The sequence below is a fragment of the Carassius gibelio genome, chromosome A11, assembly GCF_023724105.1.
Source record: "Carassius gibelio isolate Cgi1373 ecotype wild population from Czech Republic chromosome A11, carGib1.2-hapl.c, whole genome shotgun sequence".
Classification (NCBI taxonomy): Eukaryota; Metazoa; Chordata; class Actinopteri; order Cypriniformes; family Cyprinidae; genus Carassius; species Carassius gibelio.
The window spans coordinates 11,019,647-11,036,307 of NC_068381.1; the positions used below are offsets into that span (position 1 = coordinate 11,019,647).

At 35.8% G+C, this 16,661-nt stretch overlaps 2 protein-coding genes across 4 annotated transcripts; one reads left to right on the forward strand and one right to left on the reverse strand.

Annotated features, from left to right (window-relative positions):
* Nucleotides 1-1,966: 1,966 nt before the first annotated feature.
* LOC128022333 (probable G-protein coupled receptor 25) lies at nt 1,967-5,372 on the reverse strand. The gene is made up of 2 exons (XM_052609751.1): nt 3,754-5,372; nt 1,967-3,528 (listed from the first exon to the last, which is right to left on the reverse strand). The coding sequence occupies exons 1-2, from the start codon at nt 3,766-3,768 to the stop codon at nt 2,389-2,391; spliced, it is 1,155 nt and encodes a 384-aa protein (XP_052465711.1). The 5' UTR covers nt 3,769-5,372; the 3' UTR covers nt 1,967-2,388.
* Nucleotides 5,373-8,731: 3,359 nt separating this feature from the next.
* LOC128022332 (olfactomedin-like protein 3A) lies at nt 8,732-16,061 on the forward strand. Of its 3 annotated transcripts, XM_052609747.1 has the most exons (6): nt 8,732-8,749; nt 9,478-9,541; nt 10,635-10,768; nt 10,867-11,156; nt 12,920-13,205; nt 14,979-16,061. In XM_052609747.1, the coding sequence occupies exons 3-6, from the start codon at nt 10,648-10,650 to the stop codon at nt 15,761-15,763; spliced, it is 1,482 nt and encodes a 493-aa protein (XP_052465707.1). In that variant the 5' UTR covers nt 8,732-8,749; nt 9,478-9,541; nt 10,635-10,647; the 3' UTR covers nt 15,764-16,061. The 3 variants fall into 3 exon arrangements, with proteins under 3 accessions (XP_052465707.1, XP_052465708.1, XP_052465710.1); XM_052609748.1 differs by lacking the exon at nt 8,732-8,749 and having other exon boundaries at nt 9,225-9,541; XM_052609750.1 differs by lacking the exons at nt 8,732-8,749; nt 9,478-9,541 and having other exon boundaries at nt 10,662-10,768; nt 11,055-11,156.
* Nucleotides 16,062-16,661: the final 600 nt, after the last annotated feature.

Below are 16,661 nucleotides of genomic sequence, written 5' to 3' on the forward strand. Positions count from 1 at the left end.
GCACAGAGAGTAAGTAGGAGATGTTGTGAAACTAAACCATGTGAAAATGTGTGAAAATGTGTTTCCTGAGTGCATTAAATTGTGTTTCTGTGGACAACATTATTGCTTTTGTCTAGACTTAAGCCACAGAGCATCATGTGATCAAACTGGTTCAAGAGTGGCATTACAACATAATTTTTTCTTTTTTCTTATTTTCAATTATCTTATATAACTATATATAGTCTTATATTTATATACCTATTTATATACTCTTTTTGCAGTTTTCCACGTATTATACACTGAGTTTTAAATTTTAAAAAAAGGGCGAAGTTCTTATCTCATATTGTATGCAAACCTTTTAGTTTTATGAAAACATTCCCTTTGTTGTGTGTTTTGAATTTGTGGACAGAGTAATTGTGAAAGAGGATTTACACTCAAACCGAGAGCATAGCTTATCTATGCAGTGGAAGACGTTCATGGGAATGTTTGTGACATAACATTCTCACCAGGGTTTTCATGTCAACTTAAACTGTGGTCTGTGAGGGTAGTTGTACAACTTGAACATAAAAGTAAAGCATAGGTCATAACCTATTTTTTTTAGGAAAATATACAATTCTGATGAGCCGGGGCTAAGGTGGCAGCTGTTTTTGTTTTGACGGCGTAGAAAGTAAGTAAAGTCAATGAAGCTTGGTCAGTTAATTAATTTGTTAAGTTCAAATGAGGCTGGACAAAATGTTTATTGGAGAGTTTATCAATGGATTATTTATTTTTGAAAAATTAACAAAAAATTACATATCTGAAAATTACATCGGTAAACTGGTGCATGATTTCATTTTATTTAATTTTTTATTTTGTATTCTATCATTTGTTTTTTTTATGCTGATGTAATGTACAGCTTTAGTGAATGGGCACCATTCAGTAAACTTAAATCTGATGATTTTATTTTATTTTTATTTTTTAAACTAGGTGGCATACCTACAAGAAAACGATGAACCATCGAACTTTCAGAAACATCCCACTCAGTTACTGAAATGAATCACTTACGCTGGGAACAATTTAACTGACTCGTCGACTCAGACACTGACCGTTCATTTCAATTTTATTTTTGAATTGTTTTAAATACTATTATATATATATATATATATATATAATTTAATAATTTATTTCACAGTGGAAGGCAACACACGGCAATGGAAAGACTTTTGTGTAGCTGGTCCACTGTCAGTGTCTTGTTTTGGGGAAGCTTTTTTCCCCATGCATTTTCACATAAAGTATTATTTAGTTTTTGGAAAAAATTGTGAAACCTAAGTTGTGACCTAAGTTTGCATTTTGAGCGGTACATATGAGGGTCATTTAATTTCAAAACTTGCCGTGTGATTCATTTTAGAAGAGCAACTGCAGTGCAGCCCACTCATTAACACATACGTACATTTTTTTAGAATAAATCGAAACTTTCATTCTAAAACCATATTTCATCTTCATTTTTTCAGTGATTAAAGTGATGATGACTGATCAGTGCCTTAATTTTGAAGTAGAATACTAAATCATCAAACACTCCAAAGAACGGTAGGCGATTTTGCTGTGTAATAAGAGATAAAGGCTGATAAAATGTTTCTCAAAACTATTTGAATTTAAGAAGAGTTTGCATATATAGTGATTCAAGTTTTATATTTAAGCTATAAAATTGAAAGAGATTATGATAACTGTAAGAAATGTCATTACATACATACACAAGTAAATCTAAAAAAACTAAACTATTTATTTTAAAGTTGTGTATAGGAATAATGACCATTGATGATGCTTTCTAGATTACTTAAGATAACTGTCAAAATATTTATATAAATACTTTAACTGCTTGCAAATTGTTGAAATGAATCTTCTACACTATGCAATATGTTGACCAACACATAATCCATTTTTATGTAGGAAAGTAAATATGGAAATATTTGGAGCATTGCTCAAGAATTATATAAAATAAAAGCAAAAATATTCACAATATTTTATTACACTGTTATACACAAGTAAATATAAAAAGGAAAGCATTTGTTTTAAAGTTGCTAGAAGAGTACGAACATAATAAAGTCTGAATATTCACAAGTGTCACTAAATTGCTACACAATGACCAAGTACATTAATAATGCTTTATAAATTACTGAATACTGTTAAAATGTGTACATAACAAAATGAATCTTTTACACTACGTGATGTTTGCATAATAAATGTGGGAAATTAAATATAGAAATGAATAGAACATTGCTAAAAAATGTTCACTTTAAATGCTCTAAATTATTCATTAATATCTCATTTTAGCAAATGCTTAAAACTGAAGATCTTAATGTAAGCTTTATATGACCGTTTCACTGATAAAGAGAGAGCGCATTCTTAAAACAGCAAACAGAAAAGCAGGTTTCATTCCTTTATAGTAAATGAGAAAAGCCGTCCACGGGTTGATGTATTTGCAGAATAAGACTCAGATGTGCCATTAGAGAGAGAATTAGAGGAGATGTAAGTCTGTTGCACGTCTCCTTGACCCAGGCAGCTCAGACACATGATTGAAGCTCTTCGCCGGAAATGCTGATCCAAAAACAAGTAGATGGCTGGATTTACACAACTGTTAAGAAAGGCCAGGCAGGAGGACAGTGTCAGTCCATTAAGTACAATCACTTTTGTTTCCCCACTAAGATTTCCTGTGCTCATCATTTCGATGACCTGGATGGTCTTGAATAAATTGAAGGGAAGCCAGGATACCAGAAAGGCCAGAATTATGGCGAACACGATTTTAACTGAATGCCGTCTTCTGGCTTCTGCACGAGAGTTTGCTGCGGTGTGACTGTGACGCCGCAGGTTAACCAAAATTGACCCATAACAGAGGCCGAGAATCAGTACTGGGAGCAGGAAGGTTAAAAATATGGTCAGAAGATTAATTCCTTGGACAGTAGGGGATTTCGGATCCTCCCAACACACGGTCTCATCTTTCAGCTGACGGTACACCAACGATGGAATTCCCAGGAAGAAAGAAATGATCCACACGACGCCACAGGTGATCTGAGCACAGTTACTGCTCCGCAGAAACTTAGAGTCCATGAGACGCACCACAGCCAGGTATCGGTCTACACTCATGCACGTGAGGAAGAAGATGTTTGAAAAGCGGTTGACCGCAATGATGAAGCTGCTGATCTTGCACAAGGTCTCGCCAAAGGGCCACTCACCAGAATGGGCCGAAACCGCCCACAAAGGCAGCGTGAAGACAAACACAAGGTCGGCTAATGCCAGATTAATCACAAAGGTGTCCACAAGCCGTCCATATTTCTTGCGCCGTTTGCCGATGACCAAAATAACAAACAGATTTCCCAAGAAGCCAGTGAGGAACATGATGAAGTACAGCACAGGAATGTAGATATTGGACATGGGCAGCGATATCGAATCATTCTCGTCAGGGGTAAAGTAGTCGTAGTCATCTGTGGAGTTCACTGAAAAAGCATGAGTATAGTCATCGGTTGTGGAGCTCGTTTTAACATCAGAGAGTGCCATCTCTGTGCTGCTTGCCATCTGTGCACAAGTGATGGGCAAAGTAGAGAAAACCTATGTCACATGATTCGAAACCACAAACTGCAATAACAGTCTCTCTCTCTCTTTCTCTCTCTCTCTGTTTCCTTAAAACATTTACATTTATCATAAAGAGATGCATTTTTTTTTTAAACTCACAGTTCTGAAATGTGAAATACTGGTATATTGGTATATTTCCATCATGTCAATATAGATAGAGGGACTTACTGCTAATTGGTCCATGACTATAGTTACTTTTTAAAATCTTGAAAAAGCTTTCCTCAGCAGTTGATGTGAGTATGTGAATGGCAAATGTTTGTCATGGGATCTTTTGTCATGAGAATAAATAATGTTTCATCAGTTCTCTCATAAATGCAAAATCAGTTCCTCTTAGCAAGACTATGAGAAAACCAGCATGCATGCAGCTAAAAAAAGAAGTGAGAAAATGATGTAGTTGCTTAGTAGGATTTATTTTTGTAATTCAACGAAGAACAAGAATGTGAAAGGTCCAGAGCTTTTTTGAGAAATCTTTAGAGCTGTTGTGGTTTCCTTTACAGGGGTACCACATATGTTTTACACTAATCGAAGATATACAAGACAGGATATAAATATTCAATATAGGATTACATTTGTGGCTTTCTGTCACAAAGAAATGAGAAATAAATGAAATGGACACGTAAAGGTGCAGTAGCAGGAAATTTTGAGGGAAAAACGTGTGTTGCGAGGTATGAAACAGCTCACAGTAAAGTTGCTTTCCAACCGAGCAGGTTTCTGTTGGTTAACATTGCGAATGTGGCCAGCCTGAACTTGTTGCGAAATGAGTGAGGAAATCTTTTGCTTAAATGTAAGTCAAGTTCTCCCACGAAAAACAACAGTAAATGTAATTACATCTTAGGGCAGGCGAATGAAGAGGTTACCTCCAGTGTTTTAGTTGTAGTTATACTATTTCTAGTTTCAGATTCCTTAAAAAAATTCTAGTTTATATTTTACTCATGATATCTGTATGCATGTGTACACCCGTTGTATTATTAGGATTTAAAAAAAAAAAATTGGTTTGGAAAGGACTGCCTATTGATGTGGTTCCTGTTTTGCGCTTTAATTTTTTATCATGCACTGGGTTTAGAGGTGGTTACAAAGCACTTAGAGATGTTGGCACTTAACCTGAGGTCTTGAAGATTTCCTGTGCTGATCAGTGTGCAAGTCAGCAGAAAGAAAGCCCCCTCTGTCAAAATTATGCAACACACTGTAAGGACAACATTATTTAAATGATTTAAATTAAAGTAAATATTAAACTACTCTCTATGTATGAGAAAATATCAAACACCGACCGCTTAGATTCCCAGTTTATTAGGGCCAAATGTTTCAATGAAACTGTAAAGCCCCTTTGAAACTATATGTATTGTGAAAAATGAACAAGATGTGAAGCGAATACATTCAAGCATCTAACCTTTGAGTAAATTATAGTGTGCATTCTGTTTTAAGATTCTGTATTCTCAGCCAAAAATAATCTCCATCAAAATAAACTTTCCTTAAGAATTCAGTATAGGGCAAATAACATTCCTGTAAAAACGAGCAATAAAAACAATGAATTAGGCTACTTTTAGTATTTAGTACTTTTTAGTACTATTTTACTTCAACACATTATGACTCTCAAGTCTCATCACTATATTTTTTTCAATTCTGCAAAACAGACATGACCTTTACACATTTGAAGTTCAAGGCACTCGGTGAAGCACTGAGTGTTAGCTTTGCATTTAGAGGCCAATTGTATTGTCAATTGACATTTTTACTTCTAGCACTGGAAACTTCATGACCTATTTGATGTGCAGATGCATCATTTTTGTGTAGACAATTTTCTGTTCAAACTTTTCTGCATTAGGTGTAGACACAATTAATAATATATTTGTAAAGATATTTTAATTATCCCTTAAGCATATATAATACAATATATATGTGTTTTTTGGCAGAGCTCCATAGTTTTTAGAGAGAGTCATTATTTCACTTTATAGCATGTTGTAAGTCTACTTTCATCTAGCCCTTTGGGCCTCTATATCAAGGGCTTTAAGGGGTATCCAGAGCCTTGATGTAAGTATAATATACAAATAAAATGTGAAGTGAATGTAGACATTCAAGTATCTAACCTTTGAATGAACTGCAGTGTGCATGCTGCTTTTAGATGGTGTATTCTCAGCCAAAAATAATCTTCATCAAAATAAAATGTCCATAAGAATTCAGTGCAGGGCAAAGTAACATTGCTGTAGAAACGAGCAATAACAAAACTATGATGAATATGAATTAGGCTACTTTTAGTAAGTAGGCCTATTCTATCACTTGCTACAGAGACATCAATGTAATTTCAATGCAACAGTGTTTGAAAAATTAACTTGGCAAATGAATTCGATCATGTTGAATGAAACTCAAAAAAAAAAAACTTCTTAAACAAAAACAATAAGAGAGATCATACTAAATGCATGTTATTTTTTATTTAGTACTGTCCTGAGTAAGATATTGTACATAAAAGATGTTTGCATTTAGTCCATAACACAAAAAAATTGCTGAAATTATTAAAATAACCCTATTCAAATGTTTGGGGACCCTTGGTTCATAATACTGTGTGTGGTCACCTGGATTATTTTTATTTTTTTGAGATGGTGGATGAGTCCCTTTTGTTTGTTCTGAACAATTAAAATGAGCACTGTTCTTCAGAAAAATCTTTCAGGTCCTGCAGATTCTTCACTTTTCCAGCTGCTTTCACATATTTGAACCTTTTCCAGCAGTGACTTTATGATTTTGAGATACATCTTTTCACACTGAGGACAATTGAGGCACTTAAACACAACTATTAAAAAGGTTCAAAGTTTCACTGATGCTCCAGAAGGAGACAAGATGCATTAAGAAAACTTTTGAACAAGATGAAGATGTCCAAATATTTCTTATTTTGTCGAAATATATATATTTTTCCATTTAGTTCTGCCCTTCGTAAGCAACAGAAGATAGTTGTATTCCCGGAACACAAATTAAGTACAATTTACCTGGATCTTCAAATTCCAAAAGTTTTCACCCCCGGCTCTTAATGCATCATGTTTCTTTCAGGAGCATCAGTGAATGTTTGAACCTTTTTAAATAGTTGTGTTTGAGTCCCTCAATTGTCCTCAGTGTAAAAAAAAGTGGATCTTAAAATCAAACTGCTGAGGCACTCGGTGGAGCACTAACTGCTAACTTTGAATTTAGAGGCTGATTTTATTGTCAAATTTACATTTTTTTCTAGTTTTAGTTTCTGTTCTCTTTCTGCATTAGGTAGAGACAAAATTGATAATATATTTATAAAAATATTTTAAATATTCCTTAAGCATTAATAATACAATTCCGCTTTTTTGGGGGCTATTTTCAAAAAAGTATGGTCCTAACAGAGTTGTTGGGCTCTATAGGTTTAGAGAATATAATTATTTCACGTTAAAGCATAGTTCCTTAACATCTTGTATTCTTTCATCTAGCCCTTTGGGCCTCTATAACAAGATCTTTGTACTGGGTAAAGGGTAGACTTATATATCCAGAGCCTCGATGTTATATTGTAGCAAGCAAGTCACTGAGGGAACGTGAAGATCTTTGAACAAACCACGGTTGCATTTCCTCAGGCGGTCACTTCTGTGAAGAATTATCAGGTAACAAGCAAAGAGATTATCCATAGAGTTATCTATTGTCAGTGTAATTGGGATAGGAAGTGCAGAAAATACCCGACTGACCAAAAAGAACTTTCTCACACTTATCTCTTTTTTTCTGCAATAATGAGTTGTTTATGCACTGTTGAAAAGAACAGTATAAGCTGGTTAGGTATGTTTTGATGCTGTGATGCTGGTACTTTGCTGGTTTACACTGGTCCTTTTGCAGGTTTATACTGGTAATGTCCTGGCAAAGGACCCGCATAAACCAGCATCCCAGCATCAAAACATACGTAACCAGCATATGTTGTTTTTTTCAGCAGGGTGCAAAATCTGTTGCTAGTCTCAGAAGAGAGAGGAACTCAATCTAAATGTTAAATCTAGATTTTTGAGTTCAGAAGTGATTATGTATGCACTGATAGCCATGTGAACAAATGCAGAAAATGCAAACTCAACAGGAAACGTGCATAGTAGTACACTATGTGAGCTGTAGAAAACAGAAATCAGAATTTAAGTAATATTGGCCTCTGGTGGTGAGAAGTCGACAGAACATATGTGCCTGTGTTAGTAAGATTGGATTCAATGATTTTCAATGCTATTTTAAAGCAAATAATTTTCCCTGCTGAAAAAAATAAACAGCTAAAACCAGCTTAAGATAGTTGGCTGGTTTCAAACTCACCTGACACGTTTCGACAAGGCTCACGAGTTTAACAGGGCAGTTGATGAGAGCTGTGTGAGAGGTTTTCTTTGTGCACACATTCAAAGGGCACACACAGACAGCCGCATCTCACACAGCGCGTCAATACTTAATTGACTTCTCTGTTTCTCTACCTGAAAACTTATTTTAGACATGGAAAACCTGAAAAGCACCCACGAGACTGCACCCCCCCCCCCCCCCCAAAATATGAAATAAAATTACTAATACTTAGAGAGTGGGGCAAGATACTTATGTGGTCCTCAAAAAAAAAAAATAACGCAGAAGATCCTATCCAAATGAAAATATTCCTATAATTTAAAAAGATCAAAATGTAACTAATGTTCTAAAAATATGGTTTCTCAAAAAAATAAAAAAAAGTTCCCATGCATGGCTCAGTTTGCTCTGGGTTTTGGGGTAAGTTGACCCGAGTTAGTAGGTAAGATGCACCTTCTGGGTGTAAAATTACCATCTGACCAAATCAGATTCAAACCCATGTGAAATAAATAACAACTTAAATGACAACTAATTTAATATTTTCCTTTTACAAACAGTCATATTTCTTTTCATAAAGTTAAATTTAACAACATTTCAAAAAACACATTGTAGTTTAAATTTCAGTATTTATTTGTTTGCATTTCTGAAACAATATGCTTAACAACAAAGTTAGGGTTAGTCTATAGACTAGTCTATAGTCCCTCACATGTTTTATTACAGATGCGCACACTTTATTCCACGTCTTCTGAACTGTTGATAACAAACACCCATTTACCCCCATTGAAGGCTTGGAGGAGCAAGGACAATTTTTAATATAACTTCGATTGGATTATTCTGAAAGAAGAAAGTCATGTACACCTAGGATGAATCGAGGGTGAGTAGAAGATGGACAAAATTTAATTCTCGGGTGAACTAACCCTTTAAAGCTCAAATTTAAAATTTGCCCCGATTGCTCTTATAAATTAAATGCATTTACAGTAAAAGTAAACTTTCTCCACTCACTTTTCAATGCATTAATTGTGATGTAAAACAAAAATATGCTACAAATAATCACAGCTCTCTAATCTGTACTGTAACTAAAAAAAGAGGAAGAAGAAGTAAAAAACGGCACTCTAACCACAGAGTGGTTAACAGATTGCTATCAGGAAGAAAACATAATTCCCATACCAGAGTGCAAAGAAGTAACGAGAGGCCCAAGGCCATCTCAAACATTTCTCATACAAGATGGAGGCAGTAGTGATGTTTCTCTTGTTTTAGATTAGTTTTTTACAGCCCCCTAAGCTTTTTCACTGGATTTAGTGCAAGAATTGCAAGAAATGTAAACTAGTTGAAGAAGTTGAGATTCTGTAGGCAGACTGTCTGAACTAAGGAGTCTATGCTGATCCCACAACACACACTCAATTCAGAAACGTATTCTGAGTTCACTATCTCAGGCGTTATGCATTTCGCTCATTGATTGTGAACATTTCTTGCAATTTGAGAGAAATTCTTTATTTGGCCTAATAATACAGCAGAGTTTAAGGAAACCTTAACATTAATTTTTCTTTACTTAGAGCAGAAATGTATATGTTATGTTTGTTTTACTTTCTGCCCCCAAAACAGGAAGAGGATCTCCTATGCACTTCACCACCTGATGCTGCATGCTAATACTGTGTGCCTCCTAGTGGTAAACTATTTTTTCTTTCTTTTTTCTTTTTTCCTGGTAAACCAAAATCAGCATTTAAAGTAGTAGATTTAATTATTTCATTTTAACCCAATAAAGCATCTAGATGATCAACATAATAAAAAACTTTGCTGAAAAACCTTGTTCGCAGTCTACTAGCCATCAGATTGATAGTTCTTCTAACATTTGGTTGTTAGTTAATTGATAGAATTTTTAGCAAGTAAAAAGCCTTTTAGTATAATTCGACAACTGTCCTCCTTCAGATCATGTACACATGGTGACGTTTACAGGTTTTTACAGAAGTAAAAATAATAATAACTCTTATATTGTTGTAATATTTCAAGATGAACACTTACTGTACTGAAACAATTAATGTGTACTTGATTATTCATGCATTATTTAATCATGTTAAAACGTGAGCATCAAATATGATACATCAGACTTTTGAGAAATGTTTTTTTTTTCTCTACATCTCTCAATCATCATTGTCTTCCATTGCATTGTGTTTTGCCCATAATTAAAACAAAGCATTTAAAACAATCTTTATAGCATTCAAAACATATTATATGCAGATAGAGAGTCACAACTGATATTCATATGTATTTTCTATGTAATTAGTCTCCTATATTGTTATAAAGATCTCACCGATTTACAAGTTTTCAGAATTCCATCTTACTTTATGACCATATAAATATCAGCAGCCATATTTTTTCCTCCTCACATATGAGTTCCACATTGTCACTGTATCATACTGTTTGAGCCATATACGTATACGTGTTCCATAAATGTAAAAGAAAAGATTAATATTTTTCTGACAATTATTTAACATCATGTTTTATAGGTTTAAGAACATTAATGTTGCTTAAAAAGGACCATGCAAGATTTCTGATATCAAAATTGTGCATACTTACCCTTTATATTTCAAATCTTGATTCCTGAGGCAGTGACATTTTCGCCCACTTTAAATTTCAATCATATTTCACCACAGACCAAAAGAGCCACAAGCAAACCATTATCTATGATTGTTTCAACATGTTCCTACACTTTGACTGATCACTGTGAATGATCTTCATGAATTTCATTCTCCTTGAAACAGTGCCTGCAGCTCCATGGTTTATACTAGACTCAAATGTGAGTCAGTGACGGGAAATTGTCTAGTGTTATGCAACAGACTGAATGTGAGCCGTGCTGTTCATCCAAAGAAATTAAAGCTGAAGAAGAACAAAAAGGGTAAGAAAAGCAGTACATACTATCTTTACTGTCTAACTGGACTGAGATATGAATAAAATAATACTGTCCGGTCATTAGTAGTTTTTGTGTTTTACCAGAAAAGGAACTGGAGGTCATCCAGCTCTCCATAGAAAGAGCTGCTCCAGATGTGTTAGGCTCCTCCTCTCGCTCTGCTCTTTCTCTAAACATTCCAGCCAACTCAGTGCCTCTGCATGAGGGCTTTTCCACTCCACCTAACATACGCACATACTCAGTGTTTCTAAAGCAGTCTCCTCCAGTCTTTAAGATGAGAGACATCCAGCTCCTTGTCCTCATTCTCTCTGGCCTGGTGGGGGCTCAGCAGCAGGCCCTTATGGACTACTTGGAGAGAAGACTCCTTGCTATTGAGGTAAGAACAACAATGCTCTCCATTCCATCGATCTCCACTCTGGCATCCAGATACAGGCTGGCATAGAGGTTTGAGAAGAGTGAAGCATAGAGTAAAACAACAGAGTTTTGGATGAATTGTGAATTTATGTATATGGTAGGTACTTGTTAGATCTTGTAAAATTTTGTCGTTTAGGTTCTGTTAGGTATATATATATGCAAAACAGGTCCAAAAGTCCGACATAGTGCTGGATAAAAAAGGTTCCTAGTGGTACTATTTATAGCTAAATTTGTCATTCATGCACACTATAATGCTTCCTTTATGCTTTCACTCTGTTCCCATTGCCAGGATTCTTTCTCTTTGAGTCGGTCACTCGATCTCCCTCTGTGTTTTGGATTAGGCCACATGAAGGACATTTTCTCCAGTTTTTACTCTGTGCTGACTCTGCAAGTGCAGTTCTTCTCAGACAAGTCATTGTGTGTGATTATGCTAAAACACACCTTTCTGCTTCTTTCCTTCCACTGAGTCACAAATTAAATAAATTAAATAAATAAATAATAATTGATGCGCAAATGATGCTGTTCCAATATCAAAGTCCTCATGAATTCCAGCAGCTGTCAGGGGAGGGTTTACATTTGAATAATTTACACTCATGAGGCTGCCTGACTCAGCATTTAGATTGCTCGAGTTCACAGTCATAAATGTATGATTGCTTAAAGCATGCATGTGCATAAAAGCCATCTGAAATCAATGTCTGCATAATGTCAGTCAAGTCAAATTTATTTATATAGCACTTTCAACAATACGGGTTGTTTTAAAGCAGCTTTAAAGAAAATCATAATGTTAATGTTTATAATATATTCTCATTTCTTTCACATTCAGCAGATAAGAAATGGGCAATTGTTTATTTTACTTTTCGTGAAGATACAAGAAATCCAGCAGCTGAGACTTGCTATATTATATTTATCTGCCCCAGACAAGACAACATGTATGGATATAAAGTTGGAACTTTATGTAAAGAGCTGGGTGATAAAATAATTATAGTCTGTGATGATGTAAACAAAAAAATCTAACAGCTGGGATTTGAAATATAGGCAAGTATATATATTGCTTTTTGTAGGTATACTATATTTACACAGATAAATTAGGATATACTATATATCCAACTTTAAATATATCACTGGGCAATAATATACTTTACATTTTTGTGATGATATAAAAAAAAAATATCAAGCTGCTGAGATTTGTTATATAGTTGATATAATTTTATGTGAGTATACGTATGCCGATAAAGATATGCATGTATACATATATTTCAGACAGGAACTCTTTGGCAAGTTTACTTGAGTTTATTGAACACCATTTATGGGAGGGTGGGTTGCGAGCCGTTGAGCATACTTAATGAGCAGTGGTGCCACGTATATATATATGTCCCGTAGCTAATAGGAGAGTGGTAGTGATTGGAGCGATGACAGCTGACCGCATCCGCTGGTCACAGCCTATGCCTCCATGGCCTGACTGAACTAACACTGCGCTCGATATATATATATATATATGCACATTCAAGTATACTATAGCAATGGGCCGGCAATCTCCATAGCATTGTGGTGATGACTTTTAACCAGAAGAACAACTCACATTTAATTTGAAACAAATTGCTAGCCTTCACTTCATCTTATCATATGATAGATGGCAATTTCACAAGACATGTTTATAGCTGATTAATTCAAATCTCTTTTACTGAGGCTCTTGAGACTTGTTTTTGTTTATTTCTCCATTGGCAGGATCGCATCTCCTTGTGGCATGAGCAGACCAGCCGCTACGCTTCAGAGCTGCGCGAGTTCAAGCAGCAGATGGTGGCACAGCTAGAGGGCCTGGACAAGAGCAAGGAGGCGCTGCAGAGCGAGTTGGACACAGTGGGTACACGCGTAGACCGCGTGGAGAGAGAGATGGACTACCTCGAAACACAGAATGAAGTGCAGCCTTGCGTGGATGTGGATGACAAGCTGGTGGAGCAGCAGGTGACGGTTGTCAAGGAGAGGAATAAAGCCAAGTACGCTAAGCTCACAGGTAAAGAGCTTTAGGTAACATTACACAGGCTTAGATACTATTAATGCATGCCTTGCAGCATGATGGTACCATAGCTGGTTCATTCAACATATCCAGTACTGCGAAAAGTTTTATTTAATCTTTTAAATCAGTTTTATTTCAATTCCCGAAAAAGACTAATAGTTTTAGTTAAAAACAACAAAACTGTGACAGAGTAAAAAAAATAAAATCTAGAAAATGAAGAGGAAAATATAGCTAACTTTTGAAAGTGCCTGCTACACTTCATATATTCAGTTAAAGAAGCTCATGATGAAGCAGCTTCTGGGGGTAAGTGGCACGAGAATGAAGTTAAAGAAGCAATTAAATCAGATGAAGCTCTGAGCTATTATAACTTGACAGACTTTAATACATAATGCATTAAATAGTGGGTCTAATCTTCCTAAAGTCTTCATTTAGAAAAGCACTTAGAGGTAGTAAATAAAATGTATTATTATTCCATCATTGAGAGAGACAGTAATTATACCGCTGGAGGACAAATCATGATACTTTCCGTATAGCGTCTCTACACTTCAGCAGCTCTGTATTGTCTTTTCATAGCAAAACGCCTCCAATCTGATTAACCCAGGCTGTCATTATTGTACCGTGCATTCCAATTAGGGTTTAGTGTTAAACCAGACTTTATTGGAAAGCACATAGCAATTAATATCATGAGGAAGGGATGCACTTTGAAACGGATTGGTAAAGGGCAATACTGGTATTCTAAATCCAGCAAGAGACAGACCGCACTGAATATTTGATGATTCACATGATGGAAAGTAACTGAAGGAAGAATTTGTTTGCCATTGGGGTGTTAATTTACTACTAACCAAAGAACCATGCTTCAATGACAAGCTGCGCATGAAAATCGCAGCCTTTGCCAAATCGCGACTGCAGTTTAATTTCGATTAATAGTGCAGCAAAGTTTTCGGATATGGAAATAATAACACAGAAATCGGATTCGGAGCAATAGGATCCCAGCAGCCAAATACAGTAAACTTGCAGCTGTCTGTCAAACAACAAAAGAAAAAGAAAAATCTGCTCTTGAATGAATTTTCTTTGTAGCTTTATTACAAATCAATGTACTGTATATTTAATTCATGAAGAGTATGCAGTGTTTCAGATTTACATTTGATACAGTTTCTGTATTAATCCTTATACTAGAATGCTACTGTAAAATGTATCTAATATACTATAGGCCTACCTGAAAGTTAAAGCACTGTATATTTCATTTGTATCTTTTGTTATATTTTATTTATAGTTCTTATTTTTAATAACAAAAATAACTAATTGGTGTCCACCCCTAGTTTCAAGGGTTTTTGTTTACCTGGATGTTCTTGATGTTAGGTCTTGGGCTGAAATAACTATATATTACCCAGCTGAGTGAATAGTTTTTGATATTTAAATAGTGGCCTTAATTCTGTTTGTTTGTTTGTTTACATTGATGTTAATATTACATTTTCAGATTTTAGACATTGCTTTTTAATGTAATGCTTAAACACTGCTCGCCGCTTTCAGAAGTTGTAGTGATGCTTTCTTTTCCAAGAAAGAATGTAAAAAAGATATATTGGTTATATAATTTTTCTATATTTTTCAATATAATTTAAATCGACTTCACACACTTAAAGCAATATTGCACTGCATATAGAATATCGCACTGTTTAACGGGGTTCACATATCGCATTTTTCTTCAATATCGCACAGTCCTAGTTATTTCAGGCAAAAATGTACATTATTTTGACTTTTCTTTATGTTTAGACTGCAGTGACATGATCTCCAGCATCAAAGGCATGAAGATTCTCAAACGAGTGGGTGGCGCTAAGGGAATGTGGACCAAAGATATGGGAAGGGGCACTGGGAAGGTGTACATCTTAAATGGGACTGAGGATAATACAGTGTATGAATTTGGTACAGTCCGTGAATTCACTTCCTCCCAAGGCACTTCTGCGGCCACCAGCATCCAGCTCCCTTCGTCCTGGGGTGGTATGGGTCATGCCATCTACAACAACCAGCTGTACTATCTGAAGAAGGGTGAGGAGATGAAACTAATGAAGTTTGATCTTCAGAAGAACATAGTTACAGACAGTGCCGTGTTTCCAGCTAAAAACCATCTCCCAGTGTACAGCCTGAATCCAGAGACCTTCATCGATTTAGCAGTTGATGAAGAGGGCCTGTGGGCTATCTATGCCACTCAGGAGAATGAGAGGTACATCTCTTTGACCAAGATAGACTCTAAAACACTAGACATTGAGCAGATGTGGGACACTCCTTGTGTGAGGGAGAACGCAGAGGCAGCATTCGTCATCTGCGGTACCGTCTACGTGGTCTACAATTCCAAACTTCCAAGCCGCTCTCGAATTCAGTGCGTGTTTGACGTTAGTGACATGGTCACAAATGATGACGCTCCACATGTACACTTTCCCAAACGATACGGCACTCATGCCAGTATCAAATACAGCCCAGTGGAGCAGCTGCTCTATGCTTGGGACGATGGCTATCAAATCCTCTACAAACTTCAAATGAAAAAGAAGCTGGAGGTGTAAAAGTTGTACTGAAGCCTGAAGAAAGCAGAGCTGGAGAGAAAATGCCCATGTTATTGGCTTACTTTATCTTATGCAAACCAGCTGGGTCACACATCAATACGTTGAGCTTTGTAGTTACAAAGAGAGCACAACATATGATTGATTTGACACAGGTTCAATTGTTTACTAGAGATTAATGTACTGGGCTCAAGAAGACCCATTTTAACTTTGTTTGCCAGGAGCAGAACAAATAAAATGATTTTATATATTATGTTGGCATGAAATGTGCTGGTAATAAATAATTGTACAAACACTTTAATTTTACTGTTAATAAGTCATTGCAACAGTACTTATATAGGCCTACTTGCAATATTCACAACTACATATCACTGATATATCTAAGAAATTATGTTGTTATCTACTCTAATTGGGTTTATATTTAGTTACTATTTTTTTAGCATCTTACCTGTTACATGATCTTACCCAATCTTAAAGCTTCCGCTAAAAGGGAGAAATAGTCCAATTTTATATTTATTGTACTTAAAACCTAGCACCAAGACGAACTCTGCAGCAATATTACAGTATGAAGCCCTTTGAGGTCATTTTCACTAAAACCAATATGACGTGTAATACGAAAAATACGAAGTGCGTGAGGAAAAATAGTAAAAGTATTAAACGAAACGTAACGTTAATGATGGCGACATATCTGACATATATGCATCATAGACAGTAAAAGAAATGAACACAGCGACCCCATTGGAACTCAGTTGAGACAAGTGAAGCCCATTTTTAGGGTTTTTTGCACTTCCGTTTCTGACGCTCAGACTCAAACTAAGCTTGATGACGTCAGCAACCTGTCTGACAGATGGAAATCTTCTAGTAGCTGTGCGTGCAAACTGCCATCGCTAATCTTGCAGAG

Bases quoted from the DNA above. Each gene is read 5' to 3' on its own strand.
- LOC128022332 (XM_052609747.1), top strand. From the start codon at position 10,648: ATGGTTTATACTAGACTCAAATGTGAGTCAGTGACGGGAAATTGTCTA. The intron at 10,769-10,866 runs GTAAGAAAAGCA...GTGTTTTACCAG, and splicing joins GCTGAAGAAGAACAAAAAGG to AAAAGGAACTGGAGGTCATC. The intron at 11,157-12,919 runs GTAAGAACAACA...CTCCATTGGCAG, and splicing joins GAAGACTCCTTGCTATTGAG to GATCGCATCTCCTTGTGGCA.